Source organism: Rhodnius prolixus, unplaced genomic scaffold (assembly GCF_049639745.1).
Source record: "Rhodnius prolixus isolate KJV_2025 unplaced genomic scaffold, Rpr scaffold_5, whole genome shotgun sequence".
Classification (NCBI taxonomy): Eukaryota; Metazoa; Arthropoda; class Insecta; order Hemiptera; family Reduviidae; genus Rhodnius; species Rhodnius prolixus.
Genome location: NW_027411624.1, coordinates 3,612,668 through 3,637,227, shown reverse-complemented (window position 1 = coordinate 3,637,227; position 24,560 = coordinate 3,612,668). Strand labels below are relative to the sequence as shown.

Here is a 24,560-nt window from a genome sequence, read left to right as displayed (position 1 = left end):
GGGTGGAGATAGTCCCGTTGATTATTTCAGCCACGGGACTTGTGCCGCGGTCGCTGGGGGAGGGCCTTTGCATGATGGGAATCAGGAGGACCATCATATACGAGATGCAGCAGGCTGTGGTTCTCCACACCTGCCGCATTGTAAGGGAAGTGCTAAGGGAAGACGCCAGAGACTAGCACGGACATATTTTTCTTTTTCTTTTGTCTTTATCATAGGACAATTGTCCGGTTCCAGTTAGAACCGTAATACCAGATAAAGAAAACAGGTTCCTCCCTTGCCTGCGGGCCGCGAGGGATTTGAAAAAAAAAAAAAAAAAAAAAAATATCAATAATAATAATAATAATAATAATAATAATAATAGTAGTAGTAAGGGAAGGGATTAGCTATGAGGTTAGCATACTGGACTCCCACGCGGAGGTCCCGGGTTCGAATCCAGCAGCTGACCCTTAGATTTTCTCTTCCTAGGAGCTTCTTACAGCTCACTGTCCGGTGATGGACAGTGTTGTCTGTAACGAGAGAACACTGTCCGGAGGCCGGCAGTGCACTGGAAAAAGCTCCGGGCGCTAATGACCTTAGCTGTTGATGCGCCAAAAAAAAAAAAAAAAAAAAAAAAAAAAAAAAAAAAAAAATAGTAGTAAGGGAAGGGATTAGCTATGAGGTTAGCATACTGGACTCCCACGCGGAGGTCCCGTGTTCGAATCCAGCTGCTGACCCTTAGATTTTCTCTTCCTAGGAGTTTCTTACAGCTCACTGTCCGTATAGGAAACGCCATTCTAGTATAATAATCTACGCCAGGAAATCAACACAGGGCAGTTCTAATATCCCTGAAAAAGAGGATGATACTCCATCTCCCCTATTACACGAAACATCCGTTACTGTTTCATACTGCAACTTGTTGATTTAGATAAAAACTTTTTACCTGTTCACATGCAATGTTTCTTAAACTTGTTTACACCTGCTATCTAAGTTCGCGTGACTTCCGTCATAAAACGAGCTTTTGACACGAACTTCTAACAAACATACACATTTAAGTAATTATTTATTTAATTTTTTTTGTTTTTTATTACTACTTTTACATTAAGAAAAACTTTTAATTATAATCGAGTAGCAGTATACTTGGGAAAACTACTCTTGAACACGTACAAACTTCTTAAACCATACAAGTTTTTCTCTCATCAAACTTTTCATTTTGTTTACCCCGTAAAAGTAATTAAGAAAAGGCGAACTGTACAACTATTTTAGTTTGTGAAGTTTTTCTTGGCGATTACAGTTTATCTGAAATTATAACTAAAAATTACAACTTTTTTTTCTACAAACACTATGAGTTTAATATTATTTAACCAACAAGGAAAACTATAGAGAAGTTCAAAAATGAAAGGTTATGTTTTGAAAATGAACTATGCTTTCACCGTTCAATCTTGATGACGCTACAGAGTTCCGCCCATTTTAATAAATACGTACGTATAAAACAGTATACATTATCAATTTTAGTAAACCTATTTATTTTTTGTGCGCTTAAATTTACTTTGTTACTTTAAAAATATTTATTAATAGTTTTTTGACCATGTAACTTTTGTTTATAATCAATAGTTATTTATTTAATACTTTTGTTTTGCAAACATACTGTTAACCTAATTAAATTGGGATATTTTTTTGTTTTTTCCTGTTTTTTAACAATTTTTATTTTGAAATCTTTTATTTCATATTTACAAATATTTTAGAGCCTAAAAAGTATCTTGTACCTTTTACCACAGAAAGGGTCAGCTAGCTCATAATTTTCTTTTCTGCAATTACGAAGTTGTTTTAATCAACACTTTTTGAACACTCTGAATTTTAAGTACAAATTCATTTAAAGGCTTTAATATTATTTACACACGCCATTATTAATCACAATACGGGTGTTCTAAGGCTTAACCCTAATAAGGTAAAGTTTTCCTTGAACAAATGTTTCAAATACATGTTATAGAACTACATATATGTGGGCGTATTTAATGCTTAAAGAAACTCATAGATTGTTCTTTTAAAAAACTTGAATAATTCTTAAAGGTGGCATTTTCGGCTGATCGAATTTAAATAAAAGTTGTAACGCTGACCAATTACCCACAAAAATCATTCCCAAAAACCTTTTTGCTACTTCAAAAATATGAAATACCTTTAAAAAACTCGGTTCCGAGCAAACATAGCTACATACCAACAGTATAAAAATTGTATTCATAAAATTTATTGTTATTCATAAAAAAAACTTTTCCCTCTGACATATTTACTCCAAAATAAAACAATTTCCCTGTACCAGATCCTCTTCTAAACGGTTGCCATGCAACGGGCGGCAGCCAACTCTCTCACACTCTCACTAAGGGAAAAATTGATTTTTACTGAGCTCCTATAGAATTCTGTACACCTGATACTAGATATTCCATTTTTGTGGAAATTTCTGGTCATTTTGTATGAAAATAATGTAGGGGGGGAGAAACTCCTGAGGAGAATTTTCCCACGGTTTTTCTTTTTTACTATAGCTCTAAAGTTTTCCCGGGCAGTTTGCAGTTTTTTAGTTTTTTCTTTCAAGGTTAAAAGGAGGAACCTCCCTCATTTTCACTGGTAGTGGAAATTTGTGTCAATGAAGAAATTTTCATGATATTTGTAGTGCGCATGTCTGAACCTATTTTTCAAATAACAATTTGTACGTTTTCAAGGTTTTTTTTTGTAATCAATCGTTTTCTAGTAGAATAATTATAAAATAAAATAGTAATTTCCTCATCCAAAATTAAGAACAAATATTTTGTTTTATCTAATTACTTTCGAGGATTGATTTGAATTCAAATAGAAAGGGTAAAAGTATACACAACTACAGCAAAAATCCGCTAGAGGTTAGAAGAGGGTCAAACCAGAATGGTAACTCTTTTCTTTTTTAAGATGTAACTCTAAAATGTTCGGAGTTAAGCGTTAAACACTTGGTTTTAATGCTGCCAAGTCACGGATTGATTGAAAATTTCGTTACTAATCTCAATCCAATAAAAATTTCCAGTTCAAAGCGATTAGGATGATTGCTGTGTCGGGGAATGGTGATTGCAGAACTGATTGTGTTTTCCTAAGCGATAGTAACAACTATCCGGCTGGATTAGTTTGAACCCTTGGATAGCGTGACCATCGCTAACTAGCGTGACATCACGTCATAGTCTATGAGCCGTATCGAGTATTCATTAGCAATCAACTGTGATAACATGCACGAAAACTATTGGCTAACTATTCCATTTTGCTACGAAAGAAAAAGAAAATGGTGATACGACTTTTAAGTTGCCTATTTTTTCTGGTGGGTATTACGTCCAACTAACAAATTAGGTGTCGTGGTTGGAAAGACGGATTAGTAAACGTACTTTTTGCCATAAATTTCTCTTACTTACTTCCTTCCCTGGTGCTACAGCCCGGGTCAGGCCTTAGCCTCCAAAATAAATTGACCCCAATCGTCCCTATCCAAAGCCTTAGACCGCCAATTCCGCGCGCCCAGCCTGGTCCATCCATCGAGCCCTCGGGCGTCCAACCTTTCTAGTACCGATGACACTGTAGTTCCAAAACTTTCTTCGGCATTCTGCCGCCTTCCATCCTCAGAATATGTCCCCTACCCACCGGAGCCTATTAATGCGGGATTACTTGCACTGCGCCGTAGTGTACTCAAATTTATCGTAGAGCTCTTGAATTATGTCTCCTTCTCCATTCACCATTAACTTGAACTGGTCCATAAATCCGTCTTGAAATTTTTCTTTCAAAAATTAGCAATTTTTTGCTCGTCCACTTTTTTGAGAGTCCAGCATTCTGAACCGTAAGTTAATATTGGCCGAACTAAAGTTTTATATAGAGTAGCCTTGGTGTTTTGTGAAATTAGTCTCGAACTAAAGTCCATAATAGCATCTACTAGCTGACGCTATTCTCTTTTCAATTTCTTTTGAGAGGATATTTTGCGGCATTTACATAAAGTACCCAGATAAAAAAAAAACCTGAACTACTTCGAACTTGTAATTTTCAATTTGCAGGTAAGGAGTAGAGCAACTTCTTCCGACTACCACATACTTGGGTCTTTTTTTCATTTAGGGGCCGTACTTAAATTACGTAACGAACGCAAGGGGGGAGGGGGGTAAGGCTCGATTGTTACCATTCGTTATGGTTCGGGGGAGGGGTTTTTTTAATGCTTGTACGTAATTTTTCCAATTGAATCTATAATTTTTTGGTCATTAATGGAAAAATACTAACGATATTTTTCGCGCCAAATTCTACTATAGCCAACCTTCATACTAAGTGATAATGTAATTAAATAAGTAATAAATAAAAAATATATGTTTGATTTTAATTAAATACTATGCAATGACGATATTCCATAACAAAAAATTACGTACATTTGGCTAGGGGGGGAGGGGAGGTTGACATTTTGTTACGATCTGTTACATCGGGGGGGGAGGGATTAAAAAGCTCTTTAAATTGCGTTACGTAATTTAAGTACGGCCCCTTATTACGAGTCCCAATTTTTTAGCTGATGCTTCCAGTGCTTTGAACGCCTCTTTTACTCCAGCTTCCGACCGGCTGACGATATCAATATCGTCTGCATAAGCTAGTAGTTGAACTTGAAATTTCTCTTACTAATCATTAAATAAAAAAATCCAAAACCTGGACTAAGAATCGTACCCACTAAACCACAATACATCTTATCTTTGGCGGGCCTCGCCTATAACCATTCAACTGTTGTAGCGCCTCTGACCCGTTTTTCTGTCTCAGGGGGATCTGGACTTAAAACGGATATTTCTTGTGAACACTCGTTATTTTATATATTTGAATCGATAGCAATACCTTCCATTAAAGTAGCTAGACTTTGACGAAAGTCGGCTTATTTACAAACCTTGAAATCATATCGTGCACCAAAATTATCCCGAATTAGTCCACCAGTAGCACGCCCCCCCCTGCGGTTAAAGAATTGAATAGATAAATTAGTTTATTTAAATTAGACCACAAACACTACTGACCTCTTGTCGTTTATTTCCACATACGGCTCTTTGTCATGTACCGTATCGGTTATTCTCTTTGCTATTGTCAGCATGGTTGCTGTTGATTGGTTAACCTCACTTTTTCAAATTTTTTTTCTGTTATCTTCCTGTCATTCATTCTGTGAAAAGAAAAAGGTTAGTTCTCTTGAAAATAACATTTTTTAACATAACAATGCATTAGGTTAACAAAAGTATCTATTTTCTTTTTTTTTAAAGCCAGCTATTCAAAGGATGGTAACTATTATCTCAATTTTATTACATGTATTTTTAGTACATGAGAGAGAGCAGATCCAAGGTCACTATGAATCTAGGGAATATGAATAGGTTGTTAAGGTGAAAGCTAACTAATTGTGGGAGAGGCGCAGAAAACTTGGGGAAAAACTTTTCCGGATGGGGTATTTTGATGGCTATCCTCTGGTGGTACTAAATGGAAAAATCGCCTCAGATTAATGCAATTTTTTTTTTAAACATTTTAACGAAAAGACTCACACACAAAGCTAAAAACTATTTTATAAGAAACAAAAAGCCTCAAAATGGGTTTTTCCAATGAAATACAAAAATTTGAAACAAGATTATCGAAATTAGGACCATTAAAAATGCATTTCAGATAAATTTTGCTTCATTTTTTCCAATTTTTGCAAAATTGCCTCTAAAAAAAAAATGACCAATTAAAAAAAATGACACAAGAAAAAAAACGATTGCCCTGTCACTTTTACTTCCTTTCTTATCGATATATATATAATTTAATGCTCATTTGTCGCTATCATTTAATGTTTCTGTTTCAAAACAGCTGAAGTAAAAAATTATGTTATATGTTGCACAAACAGTTGAATCCTTTCTAAATGTCATTTTTACTTCCATCACGTTGTAACAAATCGATTTCAATTTGCAATTTTTACTGAATTACACCAATTGAATTGTCCACACAAATATTGGCATTTAGGAGGTACTTTAGATACTTTGCACCAGTATTAAATATTGTAAAGATAAACCGAGGTTTTGATGCTATTCATATTATTTGTCAGCGCGGCCTGTAAACTAAGATAGTAATTACGTTTTTTCTGCAACCATGTAGGAATGTTCTCATTACTCAATTAAAATCAGCTGTGTAATGCCCAACTTTACCTCACTAGTGGGGAAAAATTCCCATTAGTGTCAATTTCCTCACTAGTGAGTAGAAAAACTTTATTGTGCTTCCTTGATATAAGAAGTTTTGTTATTAAATATTTTCTGTAAAACTTTAATAAGCTTATTTAAATTTATTTTATCTAAATAATTAAAATACGAATATTAAAAAAATAAAATAAAAATTGAAAGGAATATAGAAATAAAAATAATACTTTAATAAATAATTAGATATTCTTAATTATAACAGGTAAAAAGGTTATATAGTTACCTTATAGAAATTTAAAATGGATTCTAGTGATTCTAGTGACTGTAAAAATGAAATTTTTAATTTTTTTAGTTAATAACCCTAATGGTTGCAGGAAAACTATAATATTCAACTGGAGTGGAAAAGTACTACTTTCCGCACTTGTTAAATAAATAACTATTTCTGTTCATCACAGTCGCAAATGAGCACGGAGTCACTTCGATTTTCTTCTGCAGCAAAACAAGAGAAGATAAATGCATTATTGTAACACCAATTAGTCAATAACTTCGACTTAGACAATATAAAATTTGTAAAGTTGATTGCAATTTTTAAAGAATCGAAAATACAGTTTTATTTCCATTATTATTAATTGTAAGATAAATAGATTGGTATTTATTTTTGTTTTACATAATTTACATGGTGTAATAATATACAATTTAGTGCTTACTTCATCAGAATGGAGTGCAGTAAATAAAACTCAGTACCTAGTTTTGGAATCAAAGAAAGAGAGCGCCTATTTATTGAACATTTCATCATGGATCTTCAATCCAACAAATAACACGTATCATTTGGTAATTTATTCTTTCAAATTGTTTTATTTCCTTTCACTAAATTACGAGGGGGTACCCAAAAAAAACCGGAATTTGATTGACGGTCTGACCTGGGGGGAGAAACTCTGAATGGACTACGCCTTTGGCATCAAAAAAGCAAATCAGCATTGTTTTGATGTTTGACTTGACTTGACGACATTTTTTTGGTCGGGGTGAAGATGACGTCTTCCATTGGCTCGACTGTTGCTTTGTTTCTGGGTCATAACCATAGCACCATGACTCATCACCAGTAATGACCTTTGACAGAAAGTCTGGATCAGTTTCAAGCTGTTGTTTCAAAGCACGACATGTTTCAACTCGATGTTCTTTTTGATTGTCAGTCAGAACTCGAGGAACAAACTTGGCAGCAACCCTTTTCATCCCCAAATCTTCCGTTAAAATTCGCTGAACCGAGCTCCAAGATAACCCACTACTCTCTGACAGTTGATCAATTGTCTGTCGACGGTCTGTGAACACCAGCTCTCGAATTTTTTCAACATTTTCGTCGATTCGGGCAGTTGATGGACGTCCAGAACGAGGTTTGTCATCAATCGACATGTCGCCATTTTTAAACCGAGTAAACCACTCGTATACTTGAGTTTTTTCCCATAGCGTCATCTATGTAAGCTGTTTTCAACATTAAAACACTTTCAGCAGCATTTTTGCCGAGTAGAAAACAAAATTTCAGAGCTGCACGTTGTTCACTTAAACTTGCCATCATAAAAAACGAAAAAAGAACAAAACAGCGCTGGTAAAAACAATCACTGCAGATGAACAGAACAAGCCAGGCAGACAACACAGGCAGGACTGAACTGGCAAGGAATTGCGCTATACACGTCTAGCGGCAGAAATGCGTACTACATAAGCTCCATGCGCAACAACGCAATTCCGGTTATTTTTGGGTACCCCCTCGTAGTGTGAAGTGACATTTGAAATCTTCGTTTCAAGATCCCCTGATTCCAAAAATGTGGTTTTTGTCTTTGAGAAAGTAAAAAGTAGATGATTTAAGATGAGCACAGCATCCAGTCCTACTCAAAAAAAAAAAAAATTGCCCAGAACTGAAAACGTTACCTGATTCAGGATTCTGATGGAACATAATCTCTCATTAAGGTGTGGCGTTAATTATTGCAGAAACTGTACGCTCAATGTGAACTCTCTTTTAATGTTAGAAACATAATAATCAATAATCCTAGAGTAGATTAAGTAATAATAGCAAACTGGTCGCTCAGAATGGTAGTGCAATATTTTTAGGAGGGAGTGCATTTCTGCATTATGTTCTGCACTATTGCAAAAGTGAATGCAAGTGAAAAAAAAAAAAGCGGGCCATTCGAGCGGGAGTACTCAGAGCTAATGCACTGCAGGTTGGTTAACTTTCACATTGCTTAAAAAAAAGAAGTAGAACAACTGAATAATGATGGAGGTGAAAAGAAACGCAGTAGAGCTGTGTGGATCATTCTAATAAAATATTAAAAAGCTGTAGAGGTTCTAAGCTTTCTTTCACACTTGTAAGCCAAATAGTGATTGTTGTAATTGAGTTGTTCTCACTAGAATCACTTAATCATGTTAGCTTCACTCATGTTAAGAGAAAGAAAAAAATCCGATTTGAATTCACATGCCCCCTCATGATTTTCTCTTACAATACCCATGGTTCGAACCCTACCCACAGAGGCACAAAACAGATTGATTGGTTAGCAGAATACACTGCTAACAAAAGAAAAAGATGTTGCTAGTAATTTTTAATCGTAGCACCAATTAACTGCAAGTTTTCGTAACCGCAAAAAGGAAATTCAAAGAAAATACAGATTCTACTGCAATTATTCTCGCTTGGTAATTACCGACAACATAACATCCTTTGCCAATCTCGTACAATATCACAACTTGTGAAAGTAAAAAAATAAAAATAAACTTTCATATATAATTACTGTGGATTTATATCATGTAAATTTCATGCAACTGATGATATCTGAGTCTAAAACATACCGTAACCTACACTGTAAATACGTATCTCCTGTTGCCATGTTGAAATTACGTTATATATATCGATTACATCCATCGATTAATGTTGAAATTATTACGCACTACTGATTTTCCTTTCCATTCACTTGTTTGTACTTTCTTCTTCGACTTTCAAATCGAATTTTCGATATGGTAACGCTTTTACCGGCAATATCCATTTTTGATGGATCCCTAAGCCAGGCTGGAGAAGTTTTGTGAGTTTTTACAAAATATCTCAATAAGAAAAATTCGCCGCCGGTTAAAAGAATATATAATTTCAATTTGATTTCTCCTTCGCCAGAAACTTAATGAACAAATTCTCTAAAGCTGAAGTTCCACAAAATAAAAAGTGGTTATACGCAAGATCTCACACTTATTAGTCCATCCTCATAACTTCTACAACAAAGACTCGCCTCTAGGATAGACCATTCAACAGATCATAAAAGGAAAGAAGTGAAAAAATAATTAATTCTGCTCTGAAGAGATTCAAAACTCCCAACCAAAATCAACAATTAAGTGTGTCATGTGTTATGACGTGAGTTCACAAAGTTCCAATCGGCCTGATTCCCCTAAGTTTCTTTTTTAAATTCAGGAAGGCAATCAGCAAATACTCTTGACCTTTGTGCAATGTAATGGCAATGGAAGTGAGAGAAAGTTTGTCACAGCGGACAGACAGAATCCTATTGTGAATGCAGCCAACGTAAACACTAGAAAAGCCCCACTGCCCCTGTAATCGGGGGTAAAAAGCGAATGTTTTGTTGGCAACAAGATTGCCATGGTAACAGTATTTATGTCAATATTTGTTTTATGAGTGAAAATATCTTTTTTAGACTGTGGACTAGAATTCACTAAGAGAGCACTAATTACTTCTACATCCGTTTATTGCCTAGACTAGGACTTACTACGTTGAAGTATTACAGAAACTTTACAAAGAACAACGTACGAACTTCGTGCAAACTAGCTGCTGCAAGTTACCGCTAAAGAAGATAAATAATATTGTTGCTAAATCTCAAGAAACTTTCTTTGTTCCCAAAGTTTTCTATGTTCCTCCATCGTTAAAGGTGAATTTATTCTCTCTTGTTTTTAATTCTTTACTATTTCTTTCTGATTTTTTCTTACTTAGAGATCTGATGAGTTGTTAATTATGCTAAATAATCTTAGCTAAGTCGCTCTTTAAAGGAAATGCTCTCCAAAAAGTATTAAATAAATTTTGACCCTTTATTCTTCTAAGTATAACTTGCAAGTACAGCTTTTTGTAATTATGGTAATTGTCAATGAATACTTTTCTTATTATAGAAAACAACTTTTATTACAATTACCATCAACAAAACACATAGGGTGCGTTCCACTTGGCGACCACAACGACCACGACCACGACCGCGATTTTGCCCGTTCCACTTGCTTGTGAGCGTTGCGATCGAAAACGCAAGTGGAACGGACTGTGGGCGTTTTAACCGTTCATGTAAACATTGCATATGGCGGCCTCGAAAATAAGTTAGAAGCTTGAAGAGATTATTTTTTAATTTAAACCCCATTTATAAGCAGTTATAATAAACTTTATTAATTATTGGTAAAGTTGACTTATATTAAAAGAATATATATAATTCAATTTTTTATATTACATTTTAGTGGAGTATTTATAAAATTTACGTTTAAATAAAATTAAAATGTCTTTTGTGGCAACAGTTGGATATTTATTAATAATGCTTTAGAAAGTTCTTTATCTAGTTCCGATTAGAGTGGAATGTAATTTTACAAAATTGCAATGATAAAAGGCGAAAACTTAGGCCACGTATTATTAGCTATCAGAGTAATTGATCTTTATTCAAATGAAGAATTTAAAAGTTATTTCAGGTAAATGATTTTGTGTTATTCAGTGATTTAGTATGTAAAGGGATAAGTAATTATTTATTTATTTATTTTTTGGAGACTTTCGAGAAACACATTCTATTATTTACATGAAATAATACTTTCATTTACATGAGATAATTTTTTCGGTCGCCATATTTTGTTTTAAAAATTGCGCCAACTCTGAAAGCCCACTTCGACCCAGCTCTATAGATGGGGCGTTGTGGTCGTTGTGTGGGCGAAAATAATGACGTCATTAGTGACGTTTTCGCCACGACCACAACGACCGCGGTCGCCAAGTGGAACGCCTGAAAGTATGTTTTGGTCGTTGTGGTCGCCAAGTGGAACGCACCCATAATACAATACTGCTATTAAAACCTATGGATAACCTCTCCAAATCATCGATAACTCAACTTCGATCCCTTACATCTCCCTCTTTTAATTCGTTACTTTAAAGTTAAGAACAATCGTAGTCTTTATATTTTTCTGGCCTTTTAACCTTTCTTATGAATCGTCTATTACGCCATAGTTCTCCTCCCTTATTCATCTTTACATCGTAAGATTTCTTCCTATCACCATGGTTTCCTTTTACTTTGCCTATGCCATCTTCCGACTGCGCCATGTCAATGAATACTTTTCTTATTATAGAAAAACAACTTTTATTACAATTACCATCAACAAAACATAATACAATACTACTGTTAACCTCTCCAAAACATCGATAACTCAACTTCGATCCCTTACAGTATTGTATTATAAGTAATAATTCCCTATTACTTTATTGTCCAATAAAATTCCAGAAACTTGCAAGAAATCTTAAACACATGTTTCATTACTTTGTTTATCGCAAGAATAAATTTGTTTAATATTAATCTTTGAATGGAATATTAATAGAATAAAACTGTTAGACTTCCTATAACTGTCACAATCACAACTTGATTTAATTGTTCCCAAAATTACTCACTAATACCTACTCTTTAAATTTTGTTACGTAAAAGTTTCTGTACGAGAAAATAGCAAGGGAAACATGATTCGAAACTCAGAAGACTTAAAAGATTTAAAGAGTCCTAACTTTATACGTCTCAGAATGCACATCCATGAAGAAGTAATCAATATCCTGAAGTATCCCATAAAATAAATAAACTACAATTTATTAGCAATGAAGGTCATAAACAAACTTTCTGCAGGAAAGTTAGTAGTAACTAAACCGGTAACGAGAAGAAAGGTCGATGCACTTGCCCCAACTGGGAGTATAGATCTCGATCTCTCTCTATTTATCTATCCATCACTCTTTTCAACGTCTAACTAACCAAATCTTTATTCCGCAACTTCAATATTTATCTTTCTAATAGACTGTCTAAACAAAGACAACAGTAAACAGTAAAAAAAATAACAGTAATGTTACTCCAGTTAGTAGAGTGCTACTTCTAGTTGAGTTATAGTGTGTTCCAAACCAACCGCAATAAAATGACTCAACTGTATCATCAAGCTTCTGCTCGCAGCGTCTTTTTTTTTGAGATATTTAGTTCACACAACCACGAAACTATCGAAAACGAATGCTATCGATACAAAATCAAAAGCGAAAATTAGACACGATCGCAGTACGTATCACGCTCTTAATTAAGTAGACTACTAAATGTCAAACAGTGTAGTTTTCTGCAAATTATTACAGCAGTTTATAGAATGTAGTTTATAGTGTATGGAAGGTTATTCAGTTGACCTGTAATGTGAGATCAAGAAACGCCCTGCAGTGGGCGCCACTTTCCTTCTGCAATCGGTCACTAATTCATTGTTCCTCTGTTGGCAACTCTGTTCCGTGATAAGCTAATGAGATAAGATAGGTGATAAAACGGTTTTCACTACAGGCAAATTAAAGTTTTACATTGTCTTCAATCGTTCTAGGGCACGAGTTTGTGGCAATAGATTTAACGGAGTCGCGACTCCGCGACAGCTGATTGCCATTTAATACCAACAATTGGGTAGTAATAACTTCAAGGTGATATGCGTAACAAAGTGAGCTGTGTTTGCTTGTCCATCACAAGCAAAAACTTCTTTAAAAAAAGTGTTTTTTTCACATTATTAGTACATTTACAACTGTAATTCATCAGCAACAAATGTTGCATCAAGTAAATTTGATGAAACTGGTTGGGTTCTCATGAATGTCATGTAAGAGCAACCACCCATTGGTGAAACTATTTCTCAGTGGATATTACACTCACATCAATAGGTCCCTAGGCCACTTCCGCTTCAAGCGACGAGGAGGATTGTCTGGAAGGTGTGGAGAGGAGAGCTATTTTACAAGAGGATTAGGATGGAGAGCTAGGAGGCTGTGAAATTTGCGGTAACGAGACTTTATCAGAATAATAAAAAAAAGAAAAGTTAAAATTGTCATTTCGCTTAGCAGATAACACATCTAACTGAGATCATTGTGCGCCCGGATCTCATTGTAGATATTTTAAGCCGACCTACGGACAGAGTTCCCTTGATACAGACCACACTGACCATCAACGGACAGTGAAGATCCCAAGTGGAGAAAATCTAAGGGTAGACAGTTGGATTCGAAACCGGCATCTCCGTGTGGGAATCCAATAGGCCGACCAATTATAGCTAATCAGCTTTCCTGATGTTGAAAATGATAAAATATGTCATTATTATTTTACTTCAATCTTACAATTAGTACCTAAAAATTATAAGACTTCAATTTATGCATAATAATCACTTTGAAAGAAATTGTTTTCGAAGAACATAAATCTATTTATTGAAAATGCATTTCTAATCAGCCATTTTCTTCAAATTCGAAACTTTGATTATTTAATCCTTATTAATAATTAATAGATAAGTTCCTAAATGGAATGGAGCATTACAGGATAGCTAATCACGTCCCTCGTCTAGAAGTGCATTTAAAATAAATCGCTTGGAACAAATAGAAGTTTTCAAGATCAAACTCCTTACGGGCAAGTAAGTATAAACAGTTCAAATACAAATTGTAGAAGCTGTTTCCTAGGAAGAATTCCAAATACTGAAAAAATTATTCATTTAAGTGGCATTTCCGGTTAGATAATTTTGTCCAGAATGCCTAATGTCAGAACCGTTCGGCATCGGATAAAACCAAATATCAAATTTGAAGTTTATTTTGCGTATTGCTGGACACACCATTTCACAGACAAACTGAACAATTTGATAAAAATCACTTTTGTGAACTCAGGGGACCTATAAATGGATATTTCCGGTTAAAAAAAATTGTCACGATCGCATCACTTCCTGTTCTTAATGTGTAGGAACAGTTAAAGAAAAAATCTCTACGTAAATTGCGGTAAGAAAAAGTCGTGTGAGTGTGTTCACACTAAGTTGTAATTTCGGATTCAGGGAATCAGGGGAAAAAATAACAAATAAACATACCATAACTTTTTGAACATCCACAACTTTGCTGCATCAGGGTCCTCTTTTTAGAAATAAACAGAAAAAAAAAACAACGGTTTATTCAAAACAACACTTCGCAATGTAATAAAAATCCTCGTCAAACAGCGACTTGATAACAAGAACAGCTCCCCTATGAAGATTCTTAGTTGGGACGTTCCCCCTTCCTAGCCAGACCGTCAGGAGATCCCCCCCCCCCACACACAAACACCAGTCTATCAAGAAAGTTCTTACAGCTAGGTTTAGAAAACACTTGTGCCAATAACATGGATCTCGACGAGGCGGCAAGAGTGTACAGTATGAATTGCCAACACACATAAATACTGACCTCATTCAAGGACGTCATCAATTTTTTTTTCAGTTCAGTTACATAGTTGACCACTTAGGCAATCATTTCCTGTAGTCTGTTTTTTTTTTTTTTTTTGAACTGCCCGGAAATAAATGGGAAATTTTTTTTTTATGCATGAAAAAACTTATAGTTAGAATGGTCTAATTTTAAATGAGGAAGTAAATGCCATTATTGTGTTGAGTTTCGATTTTATCGAAAAAGCTTTTTTATTTATTTTTTAGCAGCTCCCAACCTGCGGTCTAGACTAGTGAGGCTAACCTATGACCCGCGGGTCACACACTGACCCGCGCAAGCTTTTTCACTGACCCACAATTGCTAGCCAACCATTTGTTTGTTTACGCGAGCTGATTTAGATTTTCTAATTGTTGTGGATAATTTATATTCTATCTGTATTTTTTTTTTTTCAATCACGCATTGACACAAAAGCAATTTAAATACCTTTAGTCCAGGGGTCGGCAACCTAATTTAAGTAGAGAGCCATTTCTCCTTAAATAATTTTAATAAATCTTACCAAGAGCCGCAAGGATGATAATGTACAAAATTCTGTAGATCAATTGTATTCTCAAATTATTATTTTACGATATTTAATAAAGTAAAGTAAAGTAATTGACTATTTTTTCAGGCAAGCTTTACGTCCAACTACCCATTAGGTGTCGTGGACGGAGGCGACTAGCAAACATACTTTACTGTAAATTTCTTTTATTAACTATCAAATAAAATCCAAGGCCAAGACCAGGAATCGAACCCAGTACCACAATACACATTAGCTTTGCAGGTCTCGCCACTTAACCCGCTCGGCTACCGTGGCGCCTTATTTAATAACATTTAATTGTTTTATATATTTATTTTCATATATTGCGAAGTAAATAAACAAATAAATAATAACTTCACGAATGAAAAGGCGGCAGTATTACAATATAAATCAAGTACTTTATTTTGATATTGTATAATTCTATTCAATTTCGAACCTATCGCATTTAAAATTATTTTTGAAAAAATACCTTTAATAAATGGAATTTTCATTCGTTTCAATGAAATTAGAATATACAATATATTTTGGGCAGGCTGAAGAGTCACACAATTGGGATAAAAGAGCCGCATGCGGCTCGCGAGCCCGCGGGTTGCCCGACCCCTGCTCTAGTTTGATCATTACAGTTCTAAAAACGCAAATAAATAAATAAATAAATAAATAAAAACGCAAATGACGGCAAATGCTTTTGTACTATTTGAAATAAAGCAAAGGTGTTTACAAAATATCAAATAAAATGTATAATTTTACTCATATATTGTTTGTTAAAAAAAAAATCGACAACCCAAAGCAAATAACCATATTTAGATTTTTCTTCAGATAAAACACACTTTTGTAAGGTTTTGTTCAGTTAAGTTTGTAAAAAAGAGACTTCCATAGCACTTTGTTTCGTCCCGTTTTACCCAGTTAAACCAACTGAATTTTAAGGATTTTTAAAATTTTTTAAACTTAACTCTTGTGCAAATGGGGCATTAGTGACCCAAGAGCTAGTACTAAACAAAAAATGAACAAAATTTGACCCACATCTCAAAAAAGTTCGCCATCCCTGTAAGACTAGACTATCTTTAGGGCTAACGCTTATAACAATTATAACTAATAATTCTGGGGAATATTGAGGTGCAATTAATAAATTCACAAACAAATTCCATACCCATGGTTTGAAGATAGAAATTTGTGAATTTATTAACCGCACCTCAATATTCCCCAAAATCATCAATTAAAAAAGGTCGAAAAACCAAAAACTATCATTAACAATTATAATATTGTTTACTTTGTTAACATCAAAGATATCCAAACCGCTAGGATAGAAGACACGCCAAATTTTTTTGTTCCTCTTTTCTGTAAAGTTTTTTTTTTATTTTCCAAATTCTTAAAAACGTTTCTTATTTCTTAAAATGTCCTACATACAAAAAATAATAACCCAAGCTGTTTACACCATGAAAATACTGCCCATTGGGTGAGTCTTGTATGTCTTTAGGAATCCACGATAACTGGAATATAGGAACTTGTAAAATGTTCCAATGTGATATTACTACCATGAGCCCTTGTAATCAGGATTATTTATTTATTTACTAGACATTAGATCATGACATGGGAAGAAGGGACCTGCAACCATGCATTGAAGCTATAGTGCTAGAATGGGTAGGTAGGAGATAAATGATAGTTCAGTAGCTACGCTTCAGTATCTATAGAGCAGCTACTACTACTAAGAACATATCATTAGAGAGCGAGGCTTGTGTTATTTAATTCCCATTGTAATTATAGAACAAGTGATATATTATTAACTCGACAGTCGTAACATAAGGCACAGTTTCCGCTTTCGACATCGATGCACTTCACAGCAAACTAATTCACAATCTACACCCACACACACGACGCTCCGACATTTAATACATGTATTCTTGCAACTTGTTCAGACGATATTCTCTTTCATTAAATACAATACAGACTTTTCGAAGCCATAGCAAAAACAAACATAGCATTAGACAAAATAAGAGGTATGTTCCACAATTCGTACAGGAACGAACAAAAGACGCCAAAATTTTAACCTTTTGTAGGCAGCAAACATCAAAAATTTAACCACGCCGTCTTACTGTGAAAGAAACCAGACAATTGTAACAACTCGACAATAAGCTAACCTGCACTCCACTCGTATCTCAGAAATTAAGATAGACCTATCAAACTCTCCGACAAGGGCTACCCAGCACGTCGTGTTGCTATTACTTAAGGCAAGCATTTGCCTATCTGAGAATTCAAGCGTGCTTAAAAATTCACTTTAAAATCACTCGGAAAGAAATAAGGTAATAAGTACTAACGTTTATTGTTAACTTTTCCAAATAAACTTTTTTTGTTAATCTAAAACAGATGACCACTCAGCTAATGGTCAGTACAGAAATTAGAGGATTCAAGAATTCTTCAAACTTTCATGGTATCAAACCTCTATTCTTCATGCACCTGTCTAGACAGGATTAGAGAGAGAATGAAAGAACTAATATGAAAATGCGTTCTATGTTAGATGATTCAAATTAATTTGTAACTAATACGAGCCAAATACACACATTCAAAATCAAATGAGACAAAAAAAATGGATTCGTAATTCCTAATGTAGCCAATAGTATGATATTTTGAAAATTTTAAAGGATAATAGATATTACACTGGATTTCCTGGAGGAGTAATCAAGTCTGGAGATGTTAAATTTATTGAAACAAAATCTACTGGCGAACACTGACAGAAATGAAACGTTAAAATAGGACATATGTTATATACAAAAAGAAGATTAGGTCAAAGGAGAGGGTAATCAAGAGGAACTAATTAAGTAATATCTTTGGAGGAGATATCTTCCTTAAACAAGGCAATGGAACATCCTGAGTGCTGAAGAGCAGTTTTAGGGCAAACTTTTCAGCATTAGCCTAGAGCAGTGGTTCTTAACCTTTTCAAAGACGAGGAACACAATTATGTATATATTTTTCTCGCGGAACACTAACATTAAAAAATTTGAAATTCGGCATTTAGCAAGAACATAAAATTAATGAATAATAAAAAATCGAATATAATTTTCAAAAAAGATATATGTATTAATTAAAATTAAAAAGGATAAATTATTACAAAGTTTTAAAAAATAAATTCTGAAAATTAAATTAATCAAACAATGAACATAAAAGTACGTTGCTACGAATAAGAAAATTTTCTAATCTTCAATACATTTAAAATTGAAATTTCGCGAAACACTTGGACCGCGAAACACCGGTTAAGAACCACTGGCCTAGAGATTGGGCCCTAAGCTGTCGGCCAACATTGAATTTTATGATACATATATCGTAAAGAATTACAATGATTTTGGGCAATTAGTTTTATCATCCTTTTGTAATATTTTATACTAGCTTCTTACCATAGTTCATTCCTTGAGACGTTCGCATCGTGCCGTTGGTTAGAACAGGTTCTGCAGTAAATGGAATGACTGCTCCATTCTTGGCTAGGGTATCGGCAACTTCATCTTTGCTGACACCATACGTCCAACTACTCAAATCCAGAAGACTTCTTTCTGCATACCATCCAGAGGGGAGTCAAGCACTGGACTTCATGGCGAGATTTCAACCTAGAATGTAAGAGAGTGATTGATTATCCTGAGGCCTTTCGAAGGTTTCTTCTTTTTTTAACAGCGTTTAAGAAAAACTAAAATACAAATCCAAAAAAAACAGTTTAGATCCAAAAAGGATTGTCTTAAATGTTAAAAAGACTGAAACTATCATGCGATGACATGACAAGAGAAATAATAAAGCTCAAGATAAAATAGAATAATAAAATTTCTAGCTTTATATTGTATGCTTTAGCTTGAACAAGTTCAGACAAGTCGTCATGTTTTATAGCCCATCTTTGAAGTGATCCAGTCCCGCAGTAGCGTGACCAAGTCTAATATTTATCTCCATTTTTATCATTATTATTTACAATCACCAACAATTCATCCAGCTACAGTAACCATCTCCAACGGGAAGTTACTTTCTTTCGACTTACTTTTGTTTTTGTAGGGGGCGCCACACTGTTACAAATGTTCCTTTTTTTATTTTGAAGCTCTCAGGTGTATGTTGAGGGAAATATGAGTATGGTAGGACTCATAAATCTTTCTTAATGGTTTTTTTTTTCTTATCTATTTCCTAAATTGCAGAGATTTCATTTTTTGGTTACCAGATAATAAAATAAATACTTAAATTGATCACTGGATATTGCGACTTTGAAATAAAATGATTTCTTCTCCGACTCCAATTCAATGAAAGTAAGTAATTTATTTGTATTTAATCTCTTTCAGTCAGTTTATATACTTTCTGGAGTATATTTCTGAAGACTCCCATCTCACATCTGGCCCCCCGAGCCTTAAAGATCCATGAAAGGCCCCCAGACACAGCAAAGACTGCAATCCATCTATTTCTACCTGCTACAAACATACTTTATATCTTTGGAGCGATTCCAAATCATTTTTCATAACCCATAGGAATATAACCTTACAGTTTGGAATGACCGAACCACAATCATTGACTTCTTCTCCACGATTTTATCACATGATCCTGGCTTGGAACTTGGTTTTCACCAAGAAATTGGTGCTTACTGGAAGTATTTGCTTCACTTTTCACATCTTTTTCTCGAAAACTCCTACGATTTCCTTTTAACTAATCATACACATTACATACATTAAATTAATAACTTTTATATGAATAATGTTTGTGGGGAAAACTGTTTTAATGGCATCCTATATATAATGGGATAGAGTACGTTCCCTCTGAAGTGTCATTTCGGAAGTTGGCCATGTTAATAGTAAATAGTAATATCCGGAGTTTTAAGAACTTTTAAAAAGTTGTACAATATTTAGTGTCAATTTCTTCACAGATTATCTTTACTTTATTAAAAGTTTAGTATGCAGAGTAGAACGGTAGCGACTGTTTGTAAATTCTTAACTGAGTTTATTTACAGTATGTTAGCTAATCGTTGACCTATATAATTACAATTTAAAAAAAAATATTTTGTTTTCAAAATAATTAATGTTTCTTAACTTTGAAGGTTATATTTTGTACAGTTAGCTCTTCTTTTAGGATATTAGCTTGCTCCTAATACTTTTCATGGTTGAAAGTGACAAAAATAAAAAAGATTTAGGGCGATGAGAAGGCTCTGGACAAAGCGACCCTTAAAATTTAGGCAAAACTTTTCCAAAGTCGTGGTCATAAAATATAGGTCACGAGAATTGTTGGGAGCTGTTTCCCTCTGGAGGAACCCCCTTTAAAATTTGAATTAGCACAGAAATCTAAATATTATTAATTTCACGAGTGAAATACATAAAAACAAATCTTCTATTGTCAATTCTTTTAATGAGTGAAGAGAGAGAGAGAGTCAGAGATTCTAATGAAGTATCCGTAAAATCTTCTATTTCAATTAAAGCTGTAATATCAGTCAAATCAGCGGATACGCTTGCCCGGAATTGAAGAATTTTAAAACTGGAACGATAACAGAGCACTTGAAAGTAGTTATTTCGTTTAAAATGAAATGTGATTTAACTCAATGCGCGCTTCCTACCTGCTATCAACCAAATAAGAACTGCGCAAGTGTAGAAGGCGGCGAAAAGCTGTTGCCGTTGGTATAATTCTCATATTGATTCGTTTTAAAAAGCGTAATATACGTAAGCTGAAATATTGGTAGTGACAAAAATTCTAGTAGAAACTTTACTCTTTTTTTTTTTTTTTTTTTATAAAAATATTTTTAAGCTCAGCCTTGAAACCTAATGGGAGGTTACTGCATTGCTCTCGAGGGAATTTAAAAATTGCATTTTTCACGACAACTATTTAATGTGCTGAGTAAATAAAACTTGCATAATAATTTAAATAATAAAAAAAAATCGTACTTTTTATGTAAGTAATTTACAGAAAGTAATGATCTTAACTGGTCTTTTTTTTTATATTAGCGGTTTTTAAATTTCATAATTTTTGTTATTAGTGTACAAATTTCTTGTAACATATTTTTACTTTACTGGTTTATTACTTATTATAATCTTTACACCTTCTTATTTATTAATATATACATAATTTACGCAAATGTATAATTGTATAATTATTAAGCAAGAAATTACGCAACTAATTGATAAAGCGATCGACAAAAATGCCAAGTATTAATAAACGCTTCGTATTGAAGCGCTCTTGTTTTGTTATTATAATTGCTATTACGAAACCATCTCCATCATATCATTTTCGAAAAATGGCACTTATTAAATTTGGAAAGCTATTTTTTCACTATTATTTGTTACAAATGTCTAATACAAATTGTTTTCGCGTGTTTTAGAAACGACAGATTTAATTTGAAAACACTTTCGAATAAGATATTGGAGTAATTAGTTGGCAAATGGTGTAACTATCAGTTTATTAACAGCACGTAATTTTATGATTGGCCCAACTGTTATATAGATAATTAAAAACGTCCAATGTAAAATTGTTAGATTGGAGAATACGAGGATTATAATCATTTGAACAAGAGGAAATAATGTATTGTTCTCAAAAGTTTTTTAATTAGATAAAAACATACCTCAGATCTCTTCCGGTTGTAATTACCAAGACAGAACTATACTTGTTTAAATCCTGAGAGGTCAAAGTAGGTGAGGTTGCTTTCTCCTCGCATTTTGAGCACCTCTTGGAGAAGACTGTTGCTGATCTCACCATTGAGGTCAGGCCCCATGAAGGGAATTGCCCACGACAAGACGAGAGTGTACATTTCCTAGTTTCCCATCATGCCAACATAGCCAGCTGCCAAAATAGAGTAATTTTATTTTCTTTTAATTATAACATTCAGTTTCCAAGTCATTCTCCAAACAAATTTGCATGCCGTTACCTTGTAAAGTCAACGCTTGGATGGTAGCCAGCCTCGCTATTGGATAGGATTACTATCTCTTGCTTTCGATATTTCCTATAAACATCTTCCACATTAATTTCCGTCTGATTGGTGCTTGGTTCTCCAGCTCCAATCGCCTTAAAAGTTCCTCAACTCCCTCTTTTTCCATTCAATTCTTCGAAACATTTCTTCTCTGAAATAACTAGAGACGAGATTAATTTGTGCTATTGCCTAAAATTAATATAACGCAATATGCTGTTAATAGTCAAAATGTTTTTAGTTGCATTCAAACCATTTTCTATATTGAATTAAAATCTGCTGTTTAGCATAGTGCCGAATCGTCAAATGTTCAGAGAAATTACTTATGTATAAGCATAATCTCATGAAAGATATCTTCGTAACTAAGTACAGAACATAATTACTATTAAATATGTCACCCAAAAGGAACCTTAGAAACTTAAGTTCTGAGCAAAGAATATCACAGTATCACACTAGATGTTAGCACAGCACATGCTAACTTCGATTCCATGCATCTTATATTATGAATATCGACATACATTAGATTAATCGATATTTTTCCTATAAGCGAATCAATTGATAAGCGTTTTAGCAAATTTCTTACTTATGTAAATTTATTAGATTAAGTTAATCTTAGACATCAGGGAATTTCTCAATTCATGCCCTTACTGTCCACAAGAAATAAATTTCTAATAAATATTGATTTATTGAACTAAATAAATACTGCAGTTATTTAAAGTGAATGGTTACCGTACCCAAAGTAAAAACTAGTAAGAGAAAGTAAAAATGTCAGTTTCTCTAAGGTTACTTTTAATTTTTTATAACTTGTTACTGCCTTAAATGTACAGATTGTGCAAAATATTGATTGATACAAAATAATTATAAAAGAAATTATATCATTCATAGAAAACCGAATAAAACCTGAATAGTAATTACTCATTAACCATTCTTAAACTTACTTAAACTGAAGATGTTGTTATAGATAAGAATGAAGTCAGTAAAGTTCGTTGGTTAATCTGGAGTTGAAGAGATACATCATATCTGAAGCACCAGCTTAAGTGGACGGTAGGTACTAGAAAAATGCTTACTCCTTAAAATTTGCATTTTCAAAAATTTCCTTAAACGCCGGCTTTTTACTGTAGTTTCTATTTTACATCCGGTGACCGACCAAAAATGTAAAATTATTAGGAACAGGTCATTTATGGTTTAGACATTTCAAGTCAACTTGACGGCTCTTAATTCAGTGATTAGAACTTAATTTGGCAAACAATGGGAGCTTAATTTCGTTTTTACGTTAAAATTAATATTTATTTAATTATTGAAGAAATATTAAATTTTGATAAAAAAATATTTGTTTAATTTGATCTTTGTTAATTTCTTGCTAATTTGTAGTATACAAACGTATATCAGTTTAATTTTTCAACTTATACTTTATTATTTTGTTAAGCCTGTGTCTTCTGATTTTGGAAAAAACGCCATATTTTATTTACATAATTCACAAATCTTAGCTAAGTTGGTTGTGTTCTTTTACATCATTTTTATTTTATAACGTCTGCTATTTAAACTAAAAGTAAAGTGTTATTTTCAATAACTTTTGAATTAAAAAGAGTCTGTTTCTTCAACAATTAAATCTGTTGATTCGATTGATAATTCCGAACATGTAATGTAAAATTTCATTGTTTCATATTGCATGCATTTTATTTTTTGTTAATAGCATGGCAAGTTTGAAAATAATTCATGGAAATTAATTAACTAAATGATAACTATATGAGCCTCTTAATCAAGTGCGTGATTTAAATTTCCTAAGTCAATCAAATCTCTTTTTAATTAGATGTTTAAATTTATGTTCAGTATCAGCTTGTCGGCATAAAGCCAGCACTGATTTTTGTCAACGCTTAAAATAACTTGACCATTGCTCAAATTCAATTGAATAGTCTTTAACATTTCTTGAATACTTGGATGTTTTTAGGCAATAACTGTGCTCGAATCCAAGGTGTCCCTTAGAATGGTATTAAGGATTAACTCCCCCTTCCAAAAATAAATGTAGGTAAAAGTAATGGTTTACCAATAAGAACCAGCGAATAATGTTATTTTAAAAAAGTCTGTACATTATGTTTGACGAGATAAAATTTATTAACTATTTTACTTCTGTGTAAAAATAATCTGTCTAAAGTCTGAATTCTTTACAAAATTCTGGAATCTAATTAATTATTGGACGTATGTTTGTATGTATGATTAGATTCCATGGGGTTTGGCAAGTCAGTATATGTCACTGCTACCTAAAATCTCTTGAGTGAGTGCTCCTCCTGTAGCATCCTTTAGTTTCTACTTTAGAGAGGGATTCCAAGGTATCATTGAGTGATTTTTCACTCAATTTCCACACTCTCAACTGTCTCAATCTCTCTGTTATTACAGAGATTCAAAACTTTGCTTAGCAAAGTTCTCTCTGGCTCCTTCTTGTACCTTGAGTTAAGTTTAGAGTTATTACTTCTTTGTTTTCTTTTACTTAAATCATGTTGCCTAAATTATTTAAAACAAATTAAAAGAAAATGT

The 24,560-nt window shown here is 33.6% G+C and overlaps 1 protein-coding gene across 3 annotated transcripts in view; it reads right to left on the bottom strand.

Moving 5' to 3' along the window:
* The window catches only part of LOC141458601 (17-beta-hydroxysteroid dehydrogenase 13-like), a 29,650-nt gene extending 10,937 nt beyond the window's left edge, over nucleotides 1-18,713 (bottom strand). Inside the window, exons 1-2 of one of the 3 annotated variants that reach the window (XM_074136830.1) lie at nucleotides 18,517-18,713; nucleotides 5,007-5,146 (exon numbers count right to left, since the gene is read on the bottom strand). In XM_074136830.1, coding sequence (XP_073992931.1) covers nucleotides 5,007-5,080 — 74 coding nt within the window. In that variant the 5' untranslated portion in view covers nucleotides 5,081-5,146; nucleotides 18,517-18,713. Of the gene's footprint in view, nucleotides 1-919; nucleotides 1,296-5,006; nucleotides 5,147-14,231; nucleotides 14,494-18,516 lie in introns of those variants that run through there. The other 2 variants (XM_074136829.1, XM_074136831.1) reach the window with 2 other exon arrangements.
* Between the last annotated feature and the right edge of the window lie 5,847 nt (nucleotides 18,714-24,560).